We start from the raw sequence: 26,244 nt of genomic DNA on the forward strand, positions 1-26,244 counted from the left end.
TCTATTTTGAACTAATAACAACAACCACAGCTGCCAATAAGTACTACTTTATGCTAAATGTTCATAATTTCTTAACCTGTTGATCACATTGTGTGACATTATTTCCAGTATATTTCAAAGTAAAAAAAATACCTTTTGGATCTAAAATTTTCCAGAGCTTTTATTCAAACTCTTTTCTTAGGTATTTTCAGTATAACAGAAAACTACAAAAAAAAAAAAAAAAAGCCAAGCTACAAAACACATAATATACTTCAAGTAGAACTTGCATCACCCTGATTTAGCTCACAGTAAATCTTTTTCACTGGATTTGGCAAACAGTCCATTTTTCAGAAGCTTGATCATTAAACTCCAGTCTCAACAGCCACCTTCTAATAAAAAGACTAAATTTTTCATCCAAAGTTTGACAATGACTGATGAAGTTCGCTGTTGAATTAGACTTGCCAAATTTGAGGACTCCAGAACTCTTAAGATGTAACAATGTCCAAATAATCTTAAACCCATTTAATTTACGTAGCTAGCTGCATTAACATTAGCTTTCTGTCACTGATTTTCCTTATTTTTATCAAAGCCTTGTTTGTAAGCTCCATGGTTTCATCCCACTTGTTTTTCTCGGGGCTTGTGTATGTCACCAAGTTCTCAGTATACTGCAAGACTGACTTCAAAAACCTATGAGAAATAAAACCAAAGAAGAAAAACTCATTAAAGGATTTAAAAAGAAAAAAAGAAATAAAGAAAAATATTTCAATGTCTGATTTAAAGTTGCTACTGCCTCCAAATTTCCAAATCTCCCCCAGGATGACCAATACATTAATGTTTCTTCTACTCCTGGAAGAGAACCACTTCCTCATTCTCACAGTAAGAAGTGAAGATTTTCAGAACTGCAATTAAACACTGCCATAGAAAGAATGCAGTGATAAAATATGCGGTACAATTTTCCCCAAATAGCTTCCTTTCCTTTCTCAGTCAAATGTTTCACAATGCCTATGATATCCACCCAGCTGTTAATTGACACACAAGGAGTAAAATTACCAACATATTAAATACAGCTTTTATGTATTAATATTTATGAGTATGTGATTGTTCTCTATCTATACTAAGGAGGAGTCTAATAAAAATTAAATATGTGAATAACTGGACCACATATTTTCAACTAAGTTATTTTAGTTCTTGAGTGAACACTGAGATATAATGAAGACTGTAATGACAGAAAGGATGACAATGTACTAAAAGTCATGCTGTTCCTTTTTTGTTTCTCTACAGGATTTATATTACAGATCAAAAAGGAAATGTACAACTTCCTATTTTCATAATGTAAATCTTACATACTCACTTTATATACTGCTGATAATCTAAAGGATTCTTCTTATAAACCAAATGGACGTTGACTAGTTCCAGAGTAATCAACACTAAGATGAGCCGTAACACCGGAGACAAAAACTTAATGCTAGAAATAAGCACAAATTTCTTAAAATAAACAAACTAAAACCAAATTAAATAGAAATCATTAATATAAAAAATTCTACAGACTTCTGGATCCATCCTAAATAGCTGGATATTGCATAGTGGGGAAAAAAAAATACTATGAAAAGTCCTTCAGCAAAGAGCAGAGCAAATATCAAAACTATAATCAAAGACTCTAAATTATGAAACTGCAAAAAGAAGAAAAAAAGAGAAATACATATAGTTAAGATTCCAAAGGAAACCTCACCAGCACCCATTCCTCCATAGGAAAAAAAAGTGGAGTTCAACTATGTATTGTCAGTTGTCAGTTTAAGCTATGTTTCTTAAATAATACATGCTTAAATAGGAAAAGCTAGCAACTAAAAAATACAATCTAACATTTAAATGATACTTTCACTTGAAAGCTTATAATTTACAGTGAAGCAATCTAGCAATGTTAAAAATACCCATTAAATTATTCTCCAATTTGAGATCTTCTTGTATTTCAATATTAATATGTAATAGAAATCTGGGTTGACACTTAACTCTGGAATGGTTAACAAGAACACTGTTGACTTTAAACTTCTAAGGCAAGCCACTGAAAACTAGCATCAGCAGCATGCAGCCACTCTCTCGTAAACCTAACCACAAAGTAAAGAAAAACCATCAGCCAACCTGTTCAGCATTCGTAGATAGTTATGCCTCTGGCGAGAACGTAGAGTCTTGTTCATCCACTGTTTGTATCTCAACTCAGTGCTGGCCATAACTTGTTCAGACACTTGATGGCACTGTGTGCTTATTTTACGGAGTACCGACAGTATTTCCAGAACAGGTCGTGGAGAATAAAGAGTGCAAATATGCATATCACAAAGTTCAACCAACAGCCTCCAAAACAAGAAGGAATTGTTAATTTCAATCTTTGTTAGCTGGATTTAACATGAGATATATTTCATACTCGGTGTGGTTTGATTGTGGAGTTGATGTTTCAACTCAGAAAACCTGGAAATAGATTACTCTTACCTCACGACTGAAAGAAAAGCAAGGATTTATGTAGTAGGGGTAGTGATTGTGTTCTCTATCACTTTACTGAATATAAATGCAAAAGGGCTGGTGATGAATATGTTTCCCATTTCAGATCAAAGAAATGCAACCACAACAAACAAAGCTGCCTGGCTGAAATGATACACTGAACACATCAAATCACAGCAGGGTTGTGGTTGAAGCCTCCCACCATAGTTCAATTCATAATGAATTAACATCCACCATAATAAAACTCACTCAAACAAATGGTATTAATTAGTACTACCATTAGCGTGTGGTCTTTCTTCTGGGCAGAACAAGAAGCATACTTAACTTTTCATAAAATGCAGGTGGTGAGGCCATTGTTTTAATTGATACCACACCAGATTATGCTTTATTAAAGCACCCAAATATCTTTCTGCTGTCATATTCTAAAATCTGCTAACCTAATGTGTCACTTTTAAACACTGTTCTTATAGAAGTGTCTCTTAATCTCCCTGATGCTGTGACAGAATGCCTCCCTCAAGACAGCAAAACATTAATAACTAAATAGATAAAGGTGGAAAACTCTAAATATGGTTTAACATTTTAGTAATTAGGCTTCTTTTTCATAAATGAGAGAAGTGCAGATGGATGGGTAGGAAACAGTAGGACAACATGCTACAGAAGTAAAGCAACTGGAAAAATTATCTTTGCACTACCCTGCCCATGCCTAATAGGTTTGATTAGGAGAGTTTTGTTCCAACATACTCATTCAGTCATGGGACTCTTAAGACTGCTACAAGAGTGCCAATTAAAAGTCAGATTGTTCTGATCATTATTGCAAGTCAGATATAATTGGAACTAACATACCTCTAAGTCTGACAACAAGTATAACAAGGTATCTTCTATTTCAGAATCTTGATACTAAAGCATGTAAGAATAGAATTATGTGGCAGCGTACTACTACTTTAAATGCCATGCACAGCTGTGACACAAAGCAGATTAAAACGAATTTCTGATGCAGTTTTAGCATACAAAACCGATTAAAACCAACTCAATCTAGTCAGTACACAAATATTTAAAGCATTTTGCTTCCCTTGGCTGAAAGAAAAATGGTTATTTTTTCATGCTAATTTCCAAGTAAAATCTCTACTGTAATAATGTCCAAAATCTACAATGTCTTATCTTCATTTTGAAGACGATGTTCAGCTGCATTCTTAAGATTTTCGGATTACATCAGCAGCAACATTAGAAAAGTGCATGCAACATTTTAAGCATTGTTCTAAAAAACAGGGAAATCAGGAACTTAGGTTTGAGAGTTCTCATGTTGGGCTGCATGTAGAAGCTGACAGCAAGAACTGGGAGGACATCAAACTCACCTCTCTGTTAGGACACTACCAATTGGATCATCTGAACTATAGCAATTCTGGGGCATATATTGCTGCAACTGAGATATAATTTCAGATATCATCAAAATTAAAGTACTAGCTTCAGCATTTCCTTCCGACCTTAAAAAAAAAAAAAAAGAAAAAATTAAGATTAGAGATGATAAAACTGGGTAGCACTTATTATTTCTCAAATGGCATAGATCAAGATGAAAATTTTTTGGATAGCAGTATATTCAATATCCACTCTCACTCTCTGATATTATGGTTCTTTTCCCTCCACCTTATAAGCATGATTTTCCTTCTCCAACTAAAACCAACCTTTTACCAGTCTCAGCAGTCTTCTGAACCCCTCTTAATCCTCTATTCATTCATCAAAATCCTAAAGCATATTGAGTATGTGCCAGATGCATTGAATTTTCACCTCTCAGCTCTAAACAAGTAGAATTTCCTCCAGTGATATTATTAATGACTTCCTCCTTTTCAAATAACACGAGAGTGTTACACTCTTTTTCTAAGTAACATCTCATGTAAAATCTTCCCCTGATTTGGTTACCAAGCCCTCTTCAGAATAAGCAATTATTCTCTGTTTTATATCTGGTGAGCCACCTTTTTGTTTTTATTGTGATGGACTCGAGCTGTAGTTTAACTTCCATCTCTTCAGAAATAGAATATGGAGTCACTAACATCTTTGTATGTTTCAGATGTCTTCTCATTCCCTTCAAGTTAGCACACTGTTTATAGTTTTTATAGTATCTGTACTGATGTGTATAGCTAAAAAGAACAAAGGGGTCTTCTCACAACCTCTCTGGTGTCTATCATCTTCCTAGCAAAGTAATTGAAGAGACATTTCACCATCTCAAATCACATTCTTCGTAACTATTTTGAGAACTATCTTTTTTTAATAGTATATACATACCCTTTAATTGTTCGAACATGTTCCTCAGGCACTGTTGGCAATTCAGGCCATAAGTGAATGCTCTTCATACATTCCAGTACCTCAAAAATGTATCATGAAAAATGTTATGTAAAGTGTAGCCTTTGACAGACAGGACAACATATTTTACATTTCTTAGTGGCTATTTTAGAAAAAACTGCACCAGGTAGTAAGTTACTTGTTCAGTAGTCACAATGGTGTAAGCCAACATCAGTTGTTAAGGTTTATGTTAGGGCTAAAAGTCTTGATGTGCACTTTCATGCTAAAATATCATCTGAATAAACTAATTTACTATTCTTTCTTCCATTTTTTTATATTAAAAAATTAACTAACATGACTTTTGCAACATACAGTTTGAATGCTGTCGAAAATGAAGTCCTAAGTATGTCTACTGCAATCTCAAATCAATAGAAGAACATCTTCAAGCAGCTCAATAATTCATAAACTGATCATCAGAGAACTACTGTGACTTCTGAAAGTAGATTTTGCTACAATGACAGAATCTTAATCAGTTGGCTTTCACACAATAAAAACCTTAGTTATAGCCTAATCCAAGACTCCTAGAGACATGATCAAACAGAGTATTCCTGACATAAGAAAGCACAAGGAGATTAAGAAAACTACAGAAGAGCAAACATTCAGGTAAGAATAAAGCTATTCAGTGATCTAGAGCACAAACACAGCACCAATTGCATCAATGGGAGTGCACTTAATTACATGTCATTTTAGCAACTGTAAATTCTGAAAGATAAAACTAAAAAGCTCATTGAAAAATATGCAAGATTTTAACCTTTTAGGACAACCAAAGCATGAAGACAACAATTAGACCCATTTTAAGGATTCACATTTTTAAAGACCAAAATGCTTTCACAGTTGGAAGTACCTACCTGTTTCTTGAGTCGGGAAGTTGGATGAAATCGAGAATGGTAGCAACTTGCACAGTTCATCAGTGGTTTTATGACCATGTGTTCCTGATTTACAAAATCATAGACAATACACAACAGTTTCTTTAAACTGCCCTAATCGTATGCAGACCTAGACTTATACTTAATTTTATGCAAGCCACCTATAGTACTGAAGTCAGCAAAGACTTCCAAATGTCTGAGGGCTGAAAGCAGTAATCAGCACAGTGAGTGTATAAAGCTTAATTTCTTTGACACATTTTAACTATGAAACCTGACAGCAGCTGAGAGAAAAGCAACCAAGTATTCTCTTAATGAAGCAGCATGCACTACATCTTGAGAAACTAAAAAGAGCTGCAACTAATAAATGAAGATTTATCTCACAGGTTGCTGTATGATATTGAAAGAAGTAATCTCAAATATTAGCAGGAAATTGGGAGGAGTAAATATAATAATTGCTAATGTTGAGAAACATGTATTGCTAGACAAGAATTGTTCACAAATTCACAGTATAGAATGTGGATACAAATCACACCTCCATTAGTGAGCCACCATGATTTATAGTGCCTCAGAAAGAAAGAAAATCTCAAATATTACATACCTCAGTGCTGAGCTACAGCTGTCTACATACCTTTCTGATAACTCGGCAGATAAATTATATCAATACCTAGCCTGTTTGACAAATAAAATTAAGTGGAATCACTATAATTTATGGATCAACCATGTGAATAAGGAGTGGTTAAGCAAACAATTTGAGGTACGGTAAGAAAGGGTAATCTTTTGGAAAAGTTTCTGTACTTATTTCACTACAAAACCAGAAAAAACATACGTTCACAATTTTTTACTTGGAGGAATACTTCATTTCCACCAAAAGCTGCTGTCAAGAAAGATTCAGTCATAAGACTCTCAAATCAGATTTGGCATCCAAAACAACTGAAAAAATCATCTGAGAGTACTATTGATCCCTACCTTAAAAGCACACATGTCCTCATCTGAGAATCTGCAGAGAAGAGTAATTGCAAATGCAACTATCTGATTAGCTACTTCTCTAGGAAATGCTTTTAGATTGATCTCTCCATGGCTTAAACGATCTCTTATACGTGGACCCTCCTGGTGGTTCAAGAAATCCCAAAGAAATTCCTGTGGAAACATAGATCAAATGTATAGAATTTATTCTACGTGTATTCACAAAGAACTGAATATATTCAGTGTATAAAATACCTCTCAAAGATAGGTATGTGATCATGTCTATAAGAAAGGGGCATTTAAATGGTCAGAAAAGACAATGCAAACTATGCTCGTAGCAAAAAAAAAAAAAAAAAAAGTAACTCGTCCATCTTGGAGGCTTCTAAGGAAATTCAAAACTAACATATTTGCTATTTCATGAGACGTAACAACACATGTCCTTTGGCTTTGTGTCCCAAGTCCACCACAGCCCCACTGCCTCTGGCAACAGGACAATAAAGTCAGGTCTCCCCTACAGTCTCAAAAGGCCTCTAAATTCAACACCCCTAGTTTTCATGTTCACTATCTGTTTGGGTGGCAAGATGCAGGACGTGCTCTGGTAGGTTTGCAGCTATGTTTTTGTGCCACCTGCCCAGGTAGTGTAAAATGTAACCCAGAAGCAATCAGAAATAAGTTACAGTTTTCCATGTATGAGGCAGCAGTTTTTCCTCCGTTTCATTCAGCTAATCTTCAGAAGTCTGAAGAGAAATATGTCTGAGACTAATCTTCAGAAGTCTGAAGAGAAATACGTCTGAGACTTACATGCTAGTCTTATATCCTAACCCGATACAGCTTGTCAGGTATTACTTCATATCCTTCACAATGAAAAAGGATAACAAGCTTCTGGCTCTAAGCTGCTGGAGATAAACTATGTGAAATAAATGAGTATTAGGTATGATCATAAATATATTACTAAATTTAAAAACAAACAAAACAAAACAACAAGAAAAAACAAAAACAAAAACAAAAACTTTCAAAATACTTGCCATGGTAGGTTCCTGAAGAACTGCAGGAAGCTGGTTGACTTCTTCATTATCCAAATGCTTTGCTAGCATCTGGAAAAAAAGTAATTTGAGTAGAAACGTATTATTGAAAGCCAAACAATCAAAGAAAAAACACCAACTAAAGTATTTAGTTTCCCTAATTTTAGGCAATTACTTCCATCACTCGAGAATCAAGGTGCTTAATTATTCCTGAGAGACAATTTGAGATAATTCAAGAGAGTTGTAAAACTGAGGATTTCTGCTTGCAATGTTTATTTGTATTTATTTTGAATAACTGAATCTAGGAAAAATGACAGAATGTTTGTTTCTGTGAGATGAAGAATTTCAAGATAAAAACCTTTAGAAGAAATTAGTCTGTTCATTAAAATTTGTATTAATTTTGATATTTTCTGGGGGATTCCAAATTTAAAATGTTTACTGTCCATCATGTTCTATTTGGAAAAACTTTAGAAATAATGTCTTATCCAACACAAGAAAGTGCTTTCTGGTTTCATAATGGGAAACATGCATGTGCTTAAATTCTGACATTGATATATATTTAAAGAAAAAATCACAAGTACCTCATCGAAAGTGGTGTAGAGAGCAGAAGGCTAGAACAAAAGACAATTATTATTATTTGATTTTCAAACAAAAACAATTAACTAGATATGTATACTGAACGTATATTTATTCATTTGCATGAGATACCAGAGGTGCATGAATAGCAAAAAAAACCCCTTACAAATGAAAAAAGGGACTGCTGGATTTTCTGCCAAGTTTTTTAAAATAAATATAACATGATCTATTTTCCACCGTAAATTACTGTTTCTGAACACTAACCTTCAAGTACTTTTTCAGACGTCTTTTACTGGCAGACATCTTTACAAAAAGATAAGAGGCATTCACGAAACTCTACTGGAAATGTGTAAACAATGTTCCACAAGTGATTTTAAAATTTTTGAGAAAAATCTGTAAATGTTTAGACACTATGCTTCTAGAATAACTACTTTGCAAATATTGTTAGCAGTAAATCATAACTGACTTTAGACAGATAATTTACCTCAGCTGTTAGCAATCGATTTGGACATTTATTAGTTGTAGTGAAGAGCAATCTAAGTCCAACTTCCAGCTGAGGAAGTAAGAGAATCACACAGTCAGCATACCTGAAAAAACAACAGAGATACCCCAAAGGGTTTTCCCCCCTTATAAATATAATCCAAATGGAAATTAGAGCCATGTCAGAGTTACACTCTCAGGCCAAAATTCACACCCAGACCAAAATTCCTTTGTAATGCACTTTGCAAACAAACAATAAATGACCTGTGCCCAACAGAAGCTGATCACCAAATTCAAACCAGCTCAGAGATGAGAATAACTTACAAAAAGGTGGAACATCGGAGAGGAAAACAAAACAACATACTTTTTTTTTTTTTTAAACTCAACATGTTAATATCTGAAGATTTGTTTCCACCTGCTTTGTAAAGCTCTCCTTTTTGGCTAAATCTGCAATAGTTCTCTTTAGGTTTCAAAATAGAGTTTATAATCCTAGTAGGCACAAAACAGAGTAGTAAATCCACAAACTTTCTGAGAGACCACCATAACAATGCATAACTATATGCTGTTAAGCAACAGATTTAGCAAAAAGCTTTGGAATCTACAAATGCTGGTATTATTCTATAAATACAGATTATATTATTTTCATATTTTATTAAAAATAATAATTAAAAAAAAAGACTGTTACCTGCTTTGCTTGAAAGCTGTTAAAGCAGCCATCCAAAATGGTAACATTGTTTTTAATACAAAACTGGACAGTTTTACTAGCTCTTCAGCTATGGAAAGTGTTTCATGATTAAGATCTGCAAGTTAGCAAAAAACATTGATAAACTACATACATGCAATCTACAGTTTACTAATTAATTTTTAATATCTCACTAAAAATGTAAGATTATTTCAGCATTTGTAAAGGGAGATGTAAAAGTTATCCAATTTATTTGAACTATACAAGTACAAAGGCAGTCATATTTAAGATCAGAAATTGACTTTGTAAGATTGCATTTTTAGCGATAATAAAAAATTACAGAATAAAAACTTAAAAAGTCATGGCTGCTTTTCACTGAGACTTAGACTACACAGCAACTAGACCCAGCTTCTGTTGAGTTGTTCTCCACTTACTTCAAACACTTAAAAAAAGCGTAATACATATTAGTCACTTTAATTCAGTAAGTGAAGTACAGTAAGAATCAGTACAGTAGTATGAACATTTGAACATGAGCACATTGTTCCCACTTTACCAATTCTCCATGCTGACATTTAGCATAATAAATTAACACTTCATACTTCAATGCTACCATATAAGGCCCTACAGAGGGATCTGGACAGGTTAGATAGATGGGCTGAGACCAACGGCATGAGGTTCAACAAGAACAAGTGCCGGGTCTTACACTTCGGCCACAACAACCCCATGCAGCACTACAGGCTGGGGGAAGAGTGGTTAGAGAGAGGCCCGGCAGTAAGAGACTTGGGGGTGCTGATCGACGGCCGGCTAAACATGAGCCAGCAGTGTGCCCAGGTGGCCAAGAAGGCCAATGGCATCCTGGCCTCTATTAGGAATAGTGTAGCCAGCCGGTCTAGGGAAGTGATCGTCCCTCTGTACTCGGCACTGGTGAGGCCGCACCTTGAGTACTGTGTTCAGTTCTGGGCCCCGCACTTCATGAAAGATGTTGAGGTGTTGGAGCGAGTCCAGAGGAGGGCGACCAAGCTGGTGAAGGCTCTGGAGGATATGACCTCTGAGGAACGGCTGAGGGAGCTGGGGTTGTTTAGCCTGAAGAAGAGGAGGCTCCGAGGTGACCTTATTGCAGTCTACAACTACCTGAAGGGAGGTTGTAGTGAAGTGGGAGTCAGCCTCTTCTCCCAGGCAACTAGCGATAGGACAAGAGGACATAGCCTCAAGCTTCGCCAGGGGAGGTTCAGGTTGGACATTAGGAAGAATTTCTTCTCAGAAAGGGTCATTAGACATTGGAACGGTCTGCCCAGGGAGGTGGTGGAGTCACCATCTCTGGGTGTGTTTAAGAAAAGACTGGACACGGCTCTTAGTGCCATGGTCTAGTTGACATGGTGGTGTCAGGGCAATGGTTGGACTCAATGATCCCAGAGGTCTCTTCCAACCTGATTGATTCTGTGATTCTGTGATATAATGAAACTCACACTTACGAATTCACATTATAAACACTTTATCCAGGAGAAAGCTTAAAATGGCAAGTGCAACTTGATTGCAGTAGGTGTTTTTTCATAGCAAATCAACTGCTATAGGACTTATATCACATGATGACTGGAATGTTATCAGCTTGATTTGGTTCCCAAAAGCCCTGTCCCAGTTCCACGAACAGATGTTCCACTGGCAAACTAAAATAGCACAAACTGACCATGACCACCATTGACACCAAGATTCGCTAGATGCTGTTGCTGCTTTAAAAACAGTAGCAATAAATCAAATAAGGTCTGTAGCCAGGGAGATGCGAAGATTTTAATCTGACACTTTGAGTCCTTCCCTGAGAAAAGATCAGTGTACTAAAGATGCGTCACCATCCTTTACTCTGTTTCAGCACTACTTTCCCTGCAAGATGCAGGGCACTCCTGCTGGGAGCCTTGAATCTGGAACCCACTGATTCTGGAAAGAGTAAGATTTTGTAAAGGCAAACTAGATGACTGTTACACGAAATGAACTCTCATCATCAAAAAAACTGAAACATACAGTTAAAGTCTTTTAGAGGCAGTAATGTTACACATTTCAATGTGTTACAATTATTTTAGAATGCAGTATTTTTTGATTCAACAGTCAGTGGCACTGCCTACATATTAAAAAGTTGTCCTACAAGCATGACTGATTTATCTAATGACAGTGTATACAGATATCTTAGTTAAGATTCAATCTTAGAACTGTGGAAAATGCATTATTTTCAACAGCACTTTTGGACAATGAAACAATAACAAATATAGCACAATAAAAACTTGCTAATGGTTAAGTACTTGCCTGGAAATACATCAAGCTCTTCTAAGCTAACGAAGATCACATAAGGTCGATGTACTAAAATGCATTTAGTTTGCAGAAGATACGTCTGTAACAACTGACCCAATCCTGCAGTTAAAAAAAGCAGCATAGCACAATATCTAGGGAGAATACCATAATATATTAGAAAAGCTTATACAACTAAATCTTTTGCAAAGAATCAACATCTGTGGGTTGGGGACAAAGTCTTTTGCCTGTTTTTTCTCTCTTTCAAAAAACATCCAAAATCTATGTTCCCCATCTCCTTTGAGTAAGGGCACTTAATAATTAATTATTAATGTGAATTTCATGCATTCACAAGCATGAAAAAACAATGTAGAATTAGTAAAAAATCACCAGTCCTAGAACTGACCAGCTTTATAGTGGCTGAAGTATTCTACAGAAATCCCTTTCCAAAAGAAGAGGCAGCATCAGGGGAAAATTGTCAGGATACTGAGAGAGGCTTTTGGATATTTTATTTATTTATTTTCAATAGGAGCCATCAAGTTTTTCTGACAGCTTTTCAAGCACTCTCAAGTCTGATTGGTAAGAAAATGAGATTCTTTTTGGTAACTTACTTTGCAGGAATTTCTTGTGGGGATGCAAACCCATGCCACAAAACATTACGAAGATTCAGACCATACGGAGATCCAATGAATACCCTCAGTACATTCATCTAATTAATAAACAAAGTGGTTACTGCATGAAATCTCTATTATTTATTGCCTTGTATATTTCCCTGACAGAAAATTTCAGAAGTTATTGAGAAACTACAATGTTTACTGTCCAGATGACTGGCCACAGCTTGTCACAGTAACAGCAACTCATTATTTACATTCCCAGTATTCCCTGAAAGGAAATCTCAGCTTACTTGCACAAGCTATAGAATATAATACGGAAAGAACAAAACTAGTTATTAGACATTCCAAACAGTTATGACAGGCAAACAAATGAGATCAAGTTTAGCTCTTACTTCTCATACTATAAATCCACAATAATTTTACAAATTAACAAAAAATACAGAATTTGCATTCAAAGCTGTATTCCCAGATCACTATCAAACAAAAAGGGAAACTCTGTTTTTTTTTTTTTTTATTTAACTGTAAGAACTGAACTACTCCCCATGCCATCAAAATTCAAGAAATAATCCCTGTAACACTACTAGACTGGCTAACAATACAAGCTTCTACAGTTCACAGCCAATATTTTGTCCTAACAAAGAATCTACATTTGTAAAACTGTATGAGAAAGACCACCTACTCTGTTTACGTAAGAGTGTAAATGTCATCAGAATTTTGGTTTTATTATTTTTTTTGCGCATGGGGATGAACAAATTAGTTTCCTCTATTTTGAAAAATTCTAGTGCGGTAAACATTATAAAGCATCTTACTACAGTGGTGGTGAAGGGGAACACAGCTTATCAGAAACAGCCAGTTCAGGATGTGTATTTTCAAGTACTGCAACTCAGAAAGAGGTAGACAACTCTGCAGCTTGCTCACCCCCTTGACAGATAGGTGACATTTTATGTATGTAGGTTTTTCATGTAGAAAAGCAAACAAGAACTTATGAGTTTGCCTTAAAAAACATTTCAGTTTACAACATTCACTATTTTTGGCTTGTATCCTTCAGACTGTAACATGTATAAAAGGAAAGTTTTTCCAATACATTATAGAATTTGCAAACTCTTCTTCAGTGCAAGCAAAGGCTATGCTTGGAAATCTGCCATTTGGCAAGAAGAAAACCAGCTCGGTATTTATTTCAAAACTATGCACTTACTACAGCTTGTCCAAAGACAACTGCAAGCTGCTCAGAAGCAAGCAAGTCTCTTAGAAGGAAAGGGCAATCTTTGCCAATCAGTAAATACACCTATTAACAAAAAGCAAAACAGATAAAATAAATAATTCAGTATACTTCTTTGTGTTTCAAACATACAACTTGACTATTTCACTCAGTAACCATTTTCATTATTTTAAAAACACTAATCAAACAAAACCCACCAAATCCTTAAAGAGGCTTTTAATTTTGTAATTTCACGACAAATTAAAGTTTATGGAACATATCAAGAAAGAGTGTATATCCTACTTAATGCTCCCATAGTTAGGCTTTTCGCAGTGTCTGTACACGTACTGCTCTTCTCCTCCGAAAAAAGTAAAGTACAACAAGAACACATAATTAAGGGAATAAACTCTACCCAGGACACCATACTTCATTCTTACCCTAGAAATCTATAGGGTCTGTCATTGATAAAGGAAGACTTGTGTTTTGTCTTCTGATTCTGGCTGTTCCTTAAACTAGATTTTATCCTAGTTGGGCAATCTCAGCATCTCTAGTCTCAACTGCTATGAAGCCTTCCATTCTATGTATTCTCCCCGACGTTTTTTTTCAATCTTTGGTAATTTTTCATTACTTCAAAACTTACCACCCCCCATACTTGGGCAAATTTGTTTGTCTAGGTGTGAGTTAGCTCATTGTTCTTTCTCTGGCATTTCCTTCTCCAGAGCTCCTCACAGAGATTTAACAGCCAGCTATTTTATCTGATATGCGGGTAATATACCCCAGCAGCAAAGCCTCTTGAAACAGCTGCTGCTCCCTTCTCCCTAACTGGCATGCCTGTAAGTAGTGGAGGAATCTGTTTGTGTGGTCACGCAGTGAAGCAGATCAAGGAAGTGATCCAGATGAAAAACAAAGATGAGGATAGGGGAAAAAGGTAGAAATGTACCTGGACCAGTTCATCAATCTAGCTTGCTACTAGGCCTTCAAATATTTGCACTCACATAATGTATAGAATACCAGCAAACAATGCAGATGGCTGTGAAGACTGATTAAACTAACTTAAGCAGTGCTATCACGAAATGTTGAACCATAGCCGAATTCACGTTCCATCAAAAAGGATTCACAACACAAGTTTCTTAATACTAGTCAGAATTCCTAAGTCTTAAGTCATATCACATATGCACTCCTTGCCTCATGCTGGTCACAGAACTCGTGCAGTATTACGCTTTAAACTCAGCAAGAGTGCATACCTTTACCAACTACTGCAGGGTAAAGGAAAGACGGAAAGTGTTAACAAGACAAGAGTTCATGACTACAAGACGGATCCCACATCTATCCAGCTGATCAGTTAGGTTTAGAATTTAAGTTGTTAGCTGCCTTCTAGATGTTTTTGCAGCACAAGACTCATGTTGAAGCATTTAAACAGATGCACACTCTGCGAATAGAGCTCTGAGGGAAGAAGTCATCTTAGCAGACCATTTCCAGATGCATGCTCCCGCCTCTCCTCACAGAAATTACTACATCATCACCATCTTCTGTGGAAGGTATGCTGCTCCCTGCTTCAGTTAAATAGATCAGAGTAACAAAGACCTACTATATGTACACGGATTAAGGAAACTTTGCTCTTTTTTAACGAAATTGGTTAGTAACAGCACTCACACAAGCAACTCTATCAGCACAGGTGAAGGAGCCCCAGATGTTTCCATTAGCACAACTGGATCCAGAAAACAACATCTGTCCAACTCAAAACACAGCTGGGCTACTTATATACTACTTCAATACAGGGTAATCTCACTTCTTCAAAGTGCAATGAAATCTAAGAGCTCATTTCCATCTTATAAAACCAAATCTGCAATAGACTCCTCATGCTGGCACTTACATCACCCAAGGCTCGCTCCAAGCACGATGTTAGTTTCATTAAGCCAAGAGCAACTTCTGTAGTTTGCGTATGCTGTAGAACATCAAATACTTCAAGAAATAACTGTATGATGGAGGGAGGGGGAAGAGGAAGAATGTTGTGTTAAATATTCAGAAGGAAAAATCAAATTGTCAAAAGCACATAGAAACCTTAATATTCCTCTGTGATAGTTGTTATGCAAATGTAGAAAGAAAACCATGCCAAGGAGATAAAACTGTAGATGCCTGGAAAGAAATTGCCCTCGAGCATCTCTCATATTTTTAGTTGCAATGTATCTAGTGCCTCACATCTATAAAAATTATCAACAATAACTTTACACAGTGGAACTTGATATTAAACACAGATTGTTAGAAAAACAAAACCCTACCACCTTAGGTTAGAATAGGCCCAAAGCATCTCATGTTCTCTTTGTGATAACTTATATAAAATCTAATTACAAAGTCAGGAAAATTAGAAGTAACTACATATCAGAGAAGGACAACTAGTTACAAATTCTAAGCATTTTGGTCCATTGATACCTCTTGTGTGTTCTTACACTAAACTTCCACAAAGGGTTCATGTGCCAAAATACAAATTGTCAACAGACATTTCCATACCTCTGTGTAGTTTGTCCAGCGGAACCATAATGCATACTGAATTACAAATTGCTCCTTGGTCAGAGATTTGAAGTGCAAATTAACAGATTCACATACAGGTCCTAATGATCGTATGCTTTTGATATAATCCACACTTTGATCTTAAATTGAAAAACAGAAGGTGATTAGAGTACCAAACTTCCCAAAGGTCCAGTATTTTAAAACACACAAGAAGTAAAAGCCGCTACAGCTTGTGTACATATGTAGCACAGAGAATTTTATCCAGATTATTTTAGCATGACTAATACATTACAATTTACTGTCCAAAAGACCACACAGATAAGATACAGAAAAGTAAAAGTGCAGTGTAAAACCAGGTAAGATCTCCAAATAAAAAAAAAAATAATGCAAGAAAATACGGAAGTAAAGAGGATTATTGGGTTCCGGTTTTGTTGAAATTCCACATAATCAAGCTGGAAGCTAGTGCAGGCTCTAGAGGATCAGTCAAGTTGCACCACTTACGCCCTTTAAAGAACGCAGATGGATGTGGTACCTTACAGAGTGGTATCGCTGCTCCTCTTTGGTGGGACACTTCTATAGGAAAATAAATTCTTCTGATTTACTGAAAGATATTGCTTGAGGCAGAAATGTCTATGATTTTTGCTATCTCTGGAAATTAATAACAGAGCTTGCATGATGCAATTTGGCAAATTAAAATTCAATGAGTTCACCAGGGCATAAATATTTTGTTTTGGTTAAAACTTAATTATAAACTGTTCTACATACAGAAGGGAAATCAAACAGTACTTTTATATAAGCTAAAGTTGGGGAAACAAAACCAGAAGCAACAGTAGGAATACTGATGCCCCCAGCGTGTTTTAAATTTAGTGCAGAACGAACATAAAGAACACAGAAGAACGCAATTATGAAGTAGGAGAGAAGCAGAATGGGCACACGAAGTTGGGAACCAAGACGAATGAGGAGCAAAGGAGCAGCTACCTACGTAGCACAGATTACATGAATCTTAGGAGCCAGCAATAACCAAATACCAAACGTGGATGAAAAATGTAAAGCTCCTTTAGATATGAACTGTATGTACTCCAATTTGCAGCAAAGCTAACGCTGTACTGTAATAAAATGTTATAACTAAGCTAGGATTGCTATGAACTGTACTGAGATTCTGCATCAGTCTTAAATGTATGACTACTACAGCAGGTAAACACCAACCTGATTCAAGGTAACACACATGCTCTGTAACAGCTTGCCAACATACTTCACCATTTTCAGACAAAATAATATTAATATCATAGGTGTCTTTTTTCTCAAATCCAAGTTTGCAAATCACATAATGCACAGGTGGAGAAAGACAAGTAGTGACTGAGTCTGACAATGCCATCTAGAACACACAAAAAAGTTCTTGCATTAAGAAAGTACATGAGAAGAAAGAAAATTATTATTAAAGCACAGTCATAAGCACAGATATACAGACAGTAATACAGCCTCTGTAAACAAGTTTTGCAATGCAACTTTCATCTATGCATAGGATGAAAGGAACTCTCTGAGCAGAACCACCTTGTGGAAAACTGAGGGGAAGGAGGACAGGAAGAATTGCTCTATTTGCATAATGCCAGGATGGTATATTTCTGAATGGTTCTATCCACTAAACTGATGCCAAGACAGACTGAAGTGAAAGATCCCCGTTCATATATATGTTCTGCCTAATCTCTGAGCTTGTAGGGAAACTGATACTACTTCAAGTAAAACCAAGAGCTAGTCCTTATAACCAGCAAAATCATTGGCAGGGGCAGGGGGAAGGGATATGTGAATTCTGCATGAACTAGTAGCAATGGTAGAACAATCTAAGCATAAATCTTATTTGCATATTAGTCTAAACAGAAAGATGGACTGATTCAGAAGCACAGATTTAAATTCAAGAATTTGCAAAGATAAAACTGCTCATGCTAACAAGGAGGAATACGCTTCTGATTTAGTAAAAAAAGTCACGCTTCCTCATTAATCAAACAGAAAAGATAGACAAGAAATTGTTTGAAAATGAAGCATCACAACAAATATAAAAAGATTCCATTAAAGTTAAATTAAAAAAAAAATCCTGTTTAATTAGGTGGTGGAATTGACCCTCAAAGTACATAATTTCTGAATTCATGGCTTCAATGAGAGACTACTTACTTACATGGGTAACAGCACAGAAACAGCACAGTTTCTATAATGAACTGGTATTAGATGCCATCAGGAGTATCCTACCTGCTATTAAAAAAAGTAATCTAAAATGCTCATAGAACATATAATTCAGTCCTTCATCTTATTTTCACGCACTGCACGTTTCACTGTCAGACAGGAGTTCAGAGCTAAACTGGAACTATCACAGCCACCGTTTATTGTCTAAAATAAACCAAACAAGGAGCAGGCAGCTGAATTTTCAGGGGGAGTACGTGACCAGGCCCCGGGTTTCGCTGGTGACAGGGCCAGGCCCAGAGGCAGAGCTGCCCCCGCCCGGCCGCTCTTCGGCCGCAGCACCAGCGCTCCCCCAGGGCCGGCCGGGGCCGCAGGGAGCCGCGCAGGCCCCCGGGGGCGAGGGCGGCAGCAACTCACGGGCCAACGCCCCCGATCCCCCCTCTCGCTCCCGGAAGCCGCCGCCCCACCGCGCCATGGCGACCCGTTGCCGTTACCTCCGCTACTGCTGGTCCCGCCCAATACTACGTCACGACGCTGTGACGGCGCGCGGCGTCACGCCCGGCTCGCGCGGGAAGTACCGCCCTGGCACGGGGCTTCTCCGCGCCGATGAGCGCGAAGGCGACGTCTGCCCGCGGCCCGTCGCCGGGAGCGGGAGGGAGCGGGGGCTGTCGCCGCCCGTCCCTCCCCGCCCCCCCCCCCCGCCGAGGAAAGCGGCGCTGTGTGCCGCGAGCCATGGAGAAGCGCTCCAAGATGCCAGTTCCCCGCCGCCGCCCGGGAGGGAGAACAGCGGCGGCAAAGCCTGTTGGATAAAGACAGCGTGAGCGGCCGCCTGGGCCTGGGCGAGGGCGGGATGGCAGCCCGGGGGGTTTTAGCTGCTGGCGGCCAGGCACGCCAGCTGTGTGGGAGGGGAACGGGTGTGAGGGCGGCGGTAACGGCCACAACGACTGCGCCCCGCGCCCGTCACGTGGTGGTAGCGCGGCCTGGTGGGGCGGTGGCGCCGGCCGCTCCCTCTGCCGTGGCCCTCGCCTGAGGCGGGGGCGCCGTCCCGGGGCTGTGGCCCTTCAGCTGGCGAGGGGAGGAGGGAGGGATGGGGCTTGGGTCCTTAGGAAGGACGTGGGGCTCAGTGTGTGGTTAAGAGGTGAGTGTGATCTTGTTAAAACTTGTATCAGAAGTGCCTGTCTCTTTTCCTGTCTGTTTCACGTGTGGTTTGGGATAGCTCGTCCCCCTTCAGCTTGGCCGGGTGTTATGTTTGCATCCACCTTGCAGCTGTGTGCCCACCTTTGAAGAAATAAGCAAGAACTGTTTCTTTAACTTTAAAGCAATTATTGGTTGTTAAGACAGACTTATTAACGAACAGCATTTCTTTCAAATAGTAAAAGCTTTCTTCTCTCAGCTTACTTACTTCCATATGTCCAAGGTTAAGCCAATGTAATAGAGCCAGTAACTATAGTCAAATGCAAAGTTGGTTATTGAATTTTTGAAAGATTCTTTCATGAAGGATGTAAATATTATATAGAAATGTAATTGCAACATTGTGCTAAAACTTGGAATCCCACTTTGTATTGTGAAATTTATTAGCTGTTTGTGTAGAGATATCGATAAGGTTTTTACTTACCTCATTAGTAAATGGCTTCTTGCAAATGAGGAAATGATTATGAAAACTTCTGTCACTAATAGCAGTTAAACTTGTAAGTAACAGCATTGTTAGAAGACGTGCTGTATACATGAATTTTCTTCCATCTGTAATGGTACAGGCTGAAGATGTTGTGACTCATGCTGAACCATGTTCACAAAGAATTGCTGTTTGGATTGTGACCTTTTTCACAGGTCCATTTCCACCGACATGGATTGGGATGCTCATTTGAGCAGCTCAGATAGCAGACTTGAGATGGTTTTTAGTCTGTTAGGGGACCTGTGATGAGCAGGTAGGGGCTATAGCCTTTTTAGATCTGAGTTTCAGTTAAAGGATAATGAGCGTCCACAGCCTAAGTGCAAATGTCTTTGCTCCTTGCATTTTTAGTGTAGTGTAAGTACTGCTCAGGGTTTGCATTGTTGGCATGGTATCAACAAACAGCTGCAGCAAATTTGTGGTAGGGCTGCCAACATCACTGGTTTTTGACAGAATTATCTAACAGTAAGGAGCCAGAGGAGAGATGCAGGTGATGTCCACAGTGTTGACAAGGCTAATGTGTAAGTGATTCCATAGAATCATAGAATGGTTTGAGTTGGAAGGGACCTTAAAGATCATCTAGTTCCAACCCCCCTGCCACGGGCAGGGACACCTTTCCTCTAGACCAGGTTGCTCAAAGCCCCATCCAGCCTGGCCTTAAACACTGCCAGGGAGGGGGCGGCCACAACTTCTCTGGGCAACTTGTTCCTGTGTCTCACCACCCTCACAGTAAAGAATTTCTTCCTAATATCTAATCTAAATCTACCCTCTTTCAGTTTAAAACCATTCCCCCTCGTCCTGTCACTACTTGTCCTTGTAAAAAGCCCCTCTCCCGCTTTCCTGTAGGCCCCCTTCAGATACTGGAAGGCTGCTATGAGGTCTTCCTGGACCCTTCTCTTTTCATAGAGAAGAATCATTGATTCCCTTATCCTCAAATTCCTCTGACTGAAAGATTTGTGAGCCCCTGAATAGTGCATCTTTTCAAATAATTCTCACTAGACTTCTGTATTATCCATAAGTGTATGATTTTTTTTTTTCTATACTTCTTAGTGTAAGCCTTGCACTGTGGTGTTATATCACCTTTATGCTCTTTTCTGCTCCTCTCAGAAGGAACTGATGATTTTCTCTCGCCTAAGTTCTAGCTGTATTCAGGAAGTGGAGCAAGGGACTGAAGAGTCAGCAAAACTTGAAAGTGGTTAGTTAGGAGGTAGCTGGTATGGAAGACCACTCTCTAGCATTTGTTATGATCTCATTGGTTCCATGTGCTTTTCTGTCCCTGTCTTGTTTTGTTATCATTTTACAGTTGTGTTTTAAGTCAGCCATGGAGGACAGCAGGAGATGTCTTTTGTGTGCATCATCAGACTTGCTGCTTGCTTTCATAGCGGGCCAAATTTTGTTATGTGTGTTGAAGAGAATGATGGTACACAAGCTGGATGGGGAGTGAACTTGGATCTTCAGAGTTCTGATGACAAATAAAAAGTACTACTACTCTGTTTTTAAATTCCAAGCAAAATTACAAAGCTTGCAAATTCGAGCATATTTTTTCCTTATTTTTATTAATGAGCAAATTAAGTCATTAATACATAAGGCATTTGTTTAGTAGCTTCACAAGGAATGAGGACAAGTAAAATTATGTAGTAAATGAACCGAGCATATATTTTGGGGTTTGTGTAGGCTGTTTGAATCAAAAGCTTGAAGTTGTGGTTAACAGCCTTGGACACGTATGTTAATATCTGTGCGTTTTCACTTGGAAATTGGAGTGGATTCGGAGTGCTAGTATGGTGTGTCTGATTGAGCTTAAACGCAAACCTCATTTGGATTTCAGTGGAAAAGAAATTAAAATTTAGCAGAAGTTAACCACTGTTCTCTTTTTTTTTTCAGTCAAAGTGGTAGTGTCAAAACAGCCAGAAGATACCCATTTTGTAGCTTTTCTGCTTTTTTCGTAACATATTTCTAGACTAATTGGTTTTTTCCTCCTAATTGTACACCATAAAGTGTTATTTAGAGACTGATAAATGCTAAAATATTGACATGTGATGTGGACTTTTTTTTATTATTTTGTGCAGACAAAAGGGAAAAGGAGACAATCAAATTACAAAGCTTTGGGTACGGCTCCAGTGGAAGAAGAGTATTCTAGTGATTCAATGAAAGCTAAGCTGTTGGCATGCAAAGCTAACAGGGCAAAGATAAGATATGCTAATACATACAGATTGGAGTCACATAATAAATTTCGAGATTATTTAGTAAGAGACAAAGCTCAAGCAATACTAACGGTATAGTATTTTTTTTAATTGTCTAATTTTATTGCAAAAGTAGCTTGTCATGCAAAGATTATATTAATGGCACAGTGTAAGTTGCATAAACTTAAAGGTATGCATAAATCTTTGCAGACTTCCAAGTTTTGGCACACAGATATAACGTGAATGTGCTCCGTTATACAAAGTGCAGAAGGCTCTCTGCAAGGTCACCACTGAGCATGTGCTGTTACGATGAATCTTCTTGAACTCTCATCCATTTCTAAATCAAATTGAGCTATAGCACAGTTCAGAGTACCCTAATCTGCAAAATATCCAGTTATCCAAAGATCTTGACCTTGAATTTGTGGAATTCTACTCCTTCAATTAGTTCTACTAATATCACATGGCCTGCATAAAATATATTTGGTGTCCTTGGCAGTCTGACTGTCACATACAAAAATTAAGCAAAAATGAAGGAGAACAGTCTGTTGAGATAATATGTAGCTGTTAGTGATACCTTTAATAGTTATAACCAACTCTTGTAATTCTGCTGTCTGGAAGATGTGCCTTGGATACTTGGAACAGGTATTTGTAGCACTGTTTTCCAGTGAACTGAGCCTAAATGATGGAGAAGAATACACTCCTGTTTGTTAAATGGAGATTGGCTGGACATGGTTGTCACTTTCAAAAACTAGATAAAACATTGTAGAGTAAAAACAGCGCAGCCTTTGCTATTTGAGATCATCCTTTGTATTGACTAATCTACTCGTTAGTTATGATGTTCTTGTAATGGAAATGACTGTAAAAGTTTTTTTGCAAAAGACTACCAGGATGAAAACTAAGATCTTTCAAAATTGTTTCTGATAGAATAAACTTCAACAAACCAAATATGATGGAGTTTCTAGTGCCTCCTTGTGTGCTTCAATCTCAGAAGAAATATTAAAGGCTGTGAAGGAATTGGACTTTGACCGTTATAAGTATGTGGTATCAGTACTAATTGTGGAAAAGGCAGGTCAGGCAATAAAGGTGAGCAACCAAATTATTCGTAATATCTTTTGAAAACTGGAAATAATGTTTAGAACTGTATGTTATCTCCCAGGTGTTCATCCGTATTCAGCAGCTTAACTAGTCTGAGGTGGTCTTCAAGCCTTTAGGTTCTTTATAGGGACTAGTATGCCAGGTGACAATTTAAGATACTGCTGTTGTTCTACCTAACCCTGTGAAGGTTGTCTTCTTGAGCTCAGTAACTGTGGTAAGCAGCCCATGCTGCTCTTCCCTGTCAACCAGTTATTTCCGCTGTGTGCCATGCCAGTACGATTGCGTGACTGCAGTGAATTTTCTTTTTCCAGTGTACTTTGATATCCAGTTGGGTCATCACATTCAGTGCAAAATACTGTGCAGTCATAGTGACGGGTGATGTGGAAAGGAACGGGTGGCAAGGAAAGGGGTGGAAACTGTTTCACCTGTCACTGCCACTGAACAGATGCCCCTGGGACTACAAATTAACATTAGTGATCTGAACTTGGCACACCCAAAATGAAAGTATTCTAGACTTTCCTGTGTTGTATATAAATTTACATGTATTGTGGGCTCCTATTGGCATTCAGAACACTTTAAGGTATCTTGCCGAGTGTCAGAGCGCACTTCTATTTAGGCGTGTTAATCATCACCTCTTAAAACCTGATGAAACCATGCCTGTTTTTAGTGGGTTACGTGAAACAATGTTTGAAGCTTCAGTAACGAAGCCAGTCTGTGAGCAGCCTGCGTCTACCTGCATTTCTGGTGCTGTCTCAGAGCGCGCTGCCTCTGAAGTTGTACTTTGACTGAGGAGCTGTAGGTTGAAATGGATTACTGAAATGGTCCAAGTTAACTTTTTTCTCCTGAGGAATAAGTTTATTCCAGCAGTCAATTCACACATTTTAGCATTGAAAACAATTTTATCAGAAAAGCTGAGAGACCAGTAAATGGTCACAAGTAGACTGGAGTTAAGCTGGAGGTGGAGGAGTTGGGGACGTGACTTCTTTGTTGTATATGTTCCCAAAACAAATGTCTATTGATGTTGCTTTTGAAGGGGTGCTGTTACAGTATGGTAAAGTGCTAACAAGTCAACATGAGAGAGAACTGAGTTTTTGGTGTAGAGATTTTTGGATCTATTGGGGTGGGAGCTTTACTGTGAAGCAAGAACGTGTTTCAACACTAATTCTGCAGTTGTTACTATGTGTAACTCTTATAATGCAATTATATCAGTATTTATATAATGCTGTGTGTTCTTTTAAGAAATATAAAAACTGTGCTGTATATAGATTCACAAATACGTTTTTCTTTTCTTTCCTTTAGGTTGCCAGCAGATGGGTCTGGGATGTTCAAAGAGACGCTTGGGTTTCAGCTAAATATGAGACTGCAACATTTATTGCGCTGGCTTTGATAATGGCTTGTTATTACGAGTAATTCTCTAAAAGCCACACCTGGTTTTGTGCATCACAGTACCTGGTATATTGGAAAATTTTCAGAAGGTCATTATTGTAGTACTAATTTTTGTCCTAATGCTGTTGGCACATTGAAATTGACATATGGTTGAGATAATTTTGCTCATTTTTTTCTGTTAAAAAAAACAAACCCAAAGAAATGCTTTTGAAATGTGTATGGTTGAGTACATATGTCACCGAAATCGGGAGTAAAACCTCTTAACACCAATGCAGCATTAAGAAGCAGGCACATCTTTATTGCAGCGCTGGGCAGCACGGGGGGTAGCCCCTCCAAAGCCGTGCGCACCTCCCTTGAGAAATCATTCTGTATTTATGTAGTAAAATGTTACATATTCGTTATAATTCTAAGAATTCCTATACATATGCATAACTTTTCCCAGAAAAGGTGGTCTTTATTATAATGAGTTCCAAGAAATCATTTCCATAGTCTCCGCCTTTAACTCCTCCTAGTTGCGCATGCGTATTTTCTTCTGGTGGTCGTGGGCTGGGGTCTCTGTGATGAAGGCCGTATGTCTTCCTCGCTGTGCACTTTTCACCTCTCCTTCTTGCGCAGGTGTATTAGCGCCTTGGCTCTTGGTCAAACCTCAAGACCAATTCTAGCTGGTTCCAAAGCAAGAAGTCCAGGTAACCCTATTGTATTCAACTAGTGTCCATGACGGTCTCTTAACAGCACAAAAGGTCTAGTAACTCACCTAATGGGGTGTCCATGGTAACCTGTTAAAATTTAACAACCTATGGCTAACTCTACAGACTCTATAGCAAACACAGTATCCCTTCTCCCAGTATACCTATCTTATTAAGATTGAATTTTATTTGATTTTTGAGTATTGGTAACACATATGGGCTTCATCTGTTGCAGTGCTCTGCTGTGGAAGTTGAAGCAGCTGGTGTAAGGGCAAACTTTGCAAAATTTTGAATGTTGCTTGTCTGTTGCATGCCTAGAGTTGATAACGAATGTTTACAATAAACTGCAGGTATCGGTATTCTTAAAAGCATGCTCTTCGTAAGAAAAGGCAGTGTTCAGTTCTTTTCTAGTTGTATCTTTGATAAAACGCTCGTTTGTGTAGAAGCATCGCTGGGAGGGAAGCCATCTTTTACACACTTAGAAATTTGTGCGAATTTCCAAGCGTTTGCCTTGAAGTGTGAGTTCAGTCATTAGCTTCCCTGGGCCTTAAACTCGCGTTGAATGTCAGCTGCATTCAGGCTGGTGGCTGAGTACTGAATTGAGCGAGTTTGATCGTTGCAGTCGCGTGGCTTCTGATGGCAAAGGCTGGAGGACAAAAGGGTGGGTACGAGGCTGCTGATGACTGGTCCGTAATCGGCAAGGACAGCAATGATTATATTTTGAAAAATAAGACTCTGACAGATCCGTCAAGCGCGTAGGCGTCTGCTTTTGGAACTGCCGTGTGTGGAAATCGAGCGCTGCTGCCTTTCCATGTCAGTTGTGTTGTTACGAGCTGGAAATAAACGCGTGGGAACACGGACGGTGTGGGGGTGCTTCTGCACGCCCCTTGGCCCGCTCGGGTCTGAGCGTGTTTGGAGCCGCGTACGGGCAAAACGCGAGGGATGGGAGCAGCCCGAGGTCCGCGGAGCGGGTAGGCGCACCCCCGCACCGAGGCGAGCCCCTGGCGGGGGCGGCGGCCGGGGCTCCCGCCGGGGAGCGGCTTAGCGCTTTGTTCGCCGGAGTGGGGGCC

At 38.5% G+C, this 26,244-nt stretch overlaps 2 protein-coding genes across 8 annotated transcripts; one reads left to right on the forward strand and one right to left on the reverse strand.

The window, feature by feature from the left end:
* Nucleotides 1–18,683, reverse strand: ERMARD (ER membrane associated RNA degradation). 7 transcript variants are annotated; one of them, XM_068400864.1, is made up of 19 exons: nt 18,653–18,683; nt 18,157–18,227; nt 17,193–17,361; nt 15,987–16,126; nt 15,352–15,453; nt 13,476–13,565; nt 12,278–12,375; nt 11,685–11,821; nt 9,396–9,510; nt 8,715–8,817; nt 8,236–8,265; nt 7,658–7,726; nt 6,636–6,806; nt 5,652–5,735; nt 4,747–4,826; nt 3,822–3,950; nt 2,116–2,325; nt 1,331–1,444; nt 1–666 (listed from the first exon to the last, which is right to left on the reverse strand). In XM_068400864.1, exons 3-19 carry the CDS (start codon nt 17,359–17,361, stop codon nt 507–509), a joined length of 2,001 nt encoding a protein of 666 aa, XP_068256965.1. In that variant the 5' UTR covers nt 18,157–18,227; nt 18,653–18,683; the 3' UTR covers nt 1–506. The 7 variants fall into 7 exon arrangements, with proteins under 7 accessions (XP_068256965.1, XP_068256980.1, XP_068256956.1 ...); XM_068400879.1 differs by lacking the exon at nt 18,157–18,227 and having other exon boundaries at nt 18,653–18,665; XM_068400855.1 differs by lacking the exon at nt 18,653–18,683 and having other exon boundaries at nt 18,157–18,615.
* Nucleotides 18,632–24,968, forward strand: DYNLT2 (dynein light chain Tctex-type 2). Its single transcript, XM_068396001.1, has 5 exons — nt 18,632–18,732; nt 18,777–18,975; nt 21,894–22,100; nt 22,932–23,090; nt 24,402–24,968. Exons 1-5 carry the CDS (start codon nt 18,632–18,634, stop codon nt 24,510–24,512), a joined length of 777 nt encoding a protein of 258 aa, XP_068252102.1. The 3' UTR covers nt 24,513–24,968.
* The last annotated feature ends 1,276 nt before the right edge of the window (nt 24,969–26,244 follow it).

Source organism: Nyctibius grandis, chromosome 1, assembly GCF_013368605.1.
Source record: "Nyctibius grandis isolate bNycGra1 chromosome 1, bNycGra1.pri, whole genome shotgun sequence".
NCBI classification, from domain to species: domain Eukaryota; kingdom Metazoa; phylum Chordata; class Aves; order Nyctibiiformes; family Nyctibiidae; genus Nyctibius; species Nyctibius grandis.

Excerpts from the sequence above, each read along its gene's own strand:
- DYNLT2 (XM_068396001.1), top strand. The coding sequence starts at position 18,632 with ATGGCGACCCGTTGCCGTTACCTCCGCTACTGCTGGTCCCGCCCAATA. Across the intron at positions 22,101-22,931 it reads AAGCTCAAGCAATACTAACG|AATAAACTTCAACAAACCAA; the intron begins GTATAGTATTTT and ends TGTTTCTGATAG. Across the intron at positions 23,091-24,401 it reads AGGCAGGTCAGGCAATAAAG|GTTGCCAGCAGATGGGTCTG; the intron begins GTGAGCAACCAA and ends TCTTTCCTTTAG.
- ERMARD (XM_068400864.1), bottom strand. The coding sequence starts at position 17,361 with ATGGCATTGTCAGACTCAGTCACTACTTGTCTTTCTCCACCTGTGCAT. Across the intron at positions 6,807-7,657 it reads TTCTTCAGGAACCTACCATG|GAATTTCTTTGGGATTTCTT; the intron begins GCAAGTATTTTG and ends ATGTTTCCACAG. Across the intron at positions 4,827-5,651 it reads CTTCCCGACTCAAGAAACAG|GTACTGGAATGTATGAAGAG; the intron begins GTAGGTACTTCC and ends TACATTTTTGAG.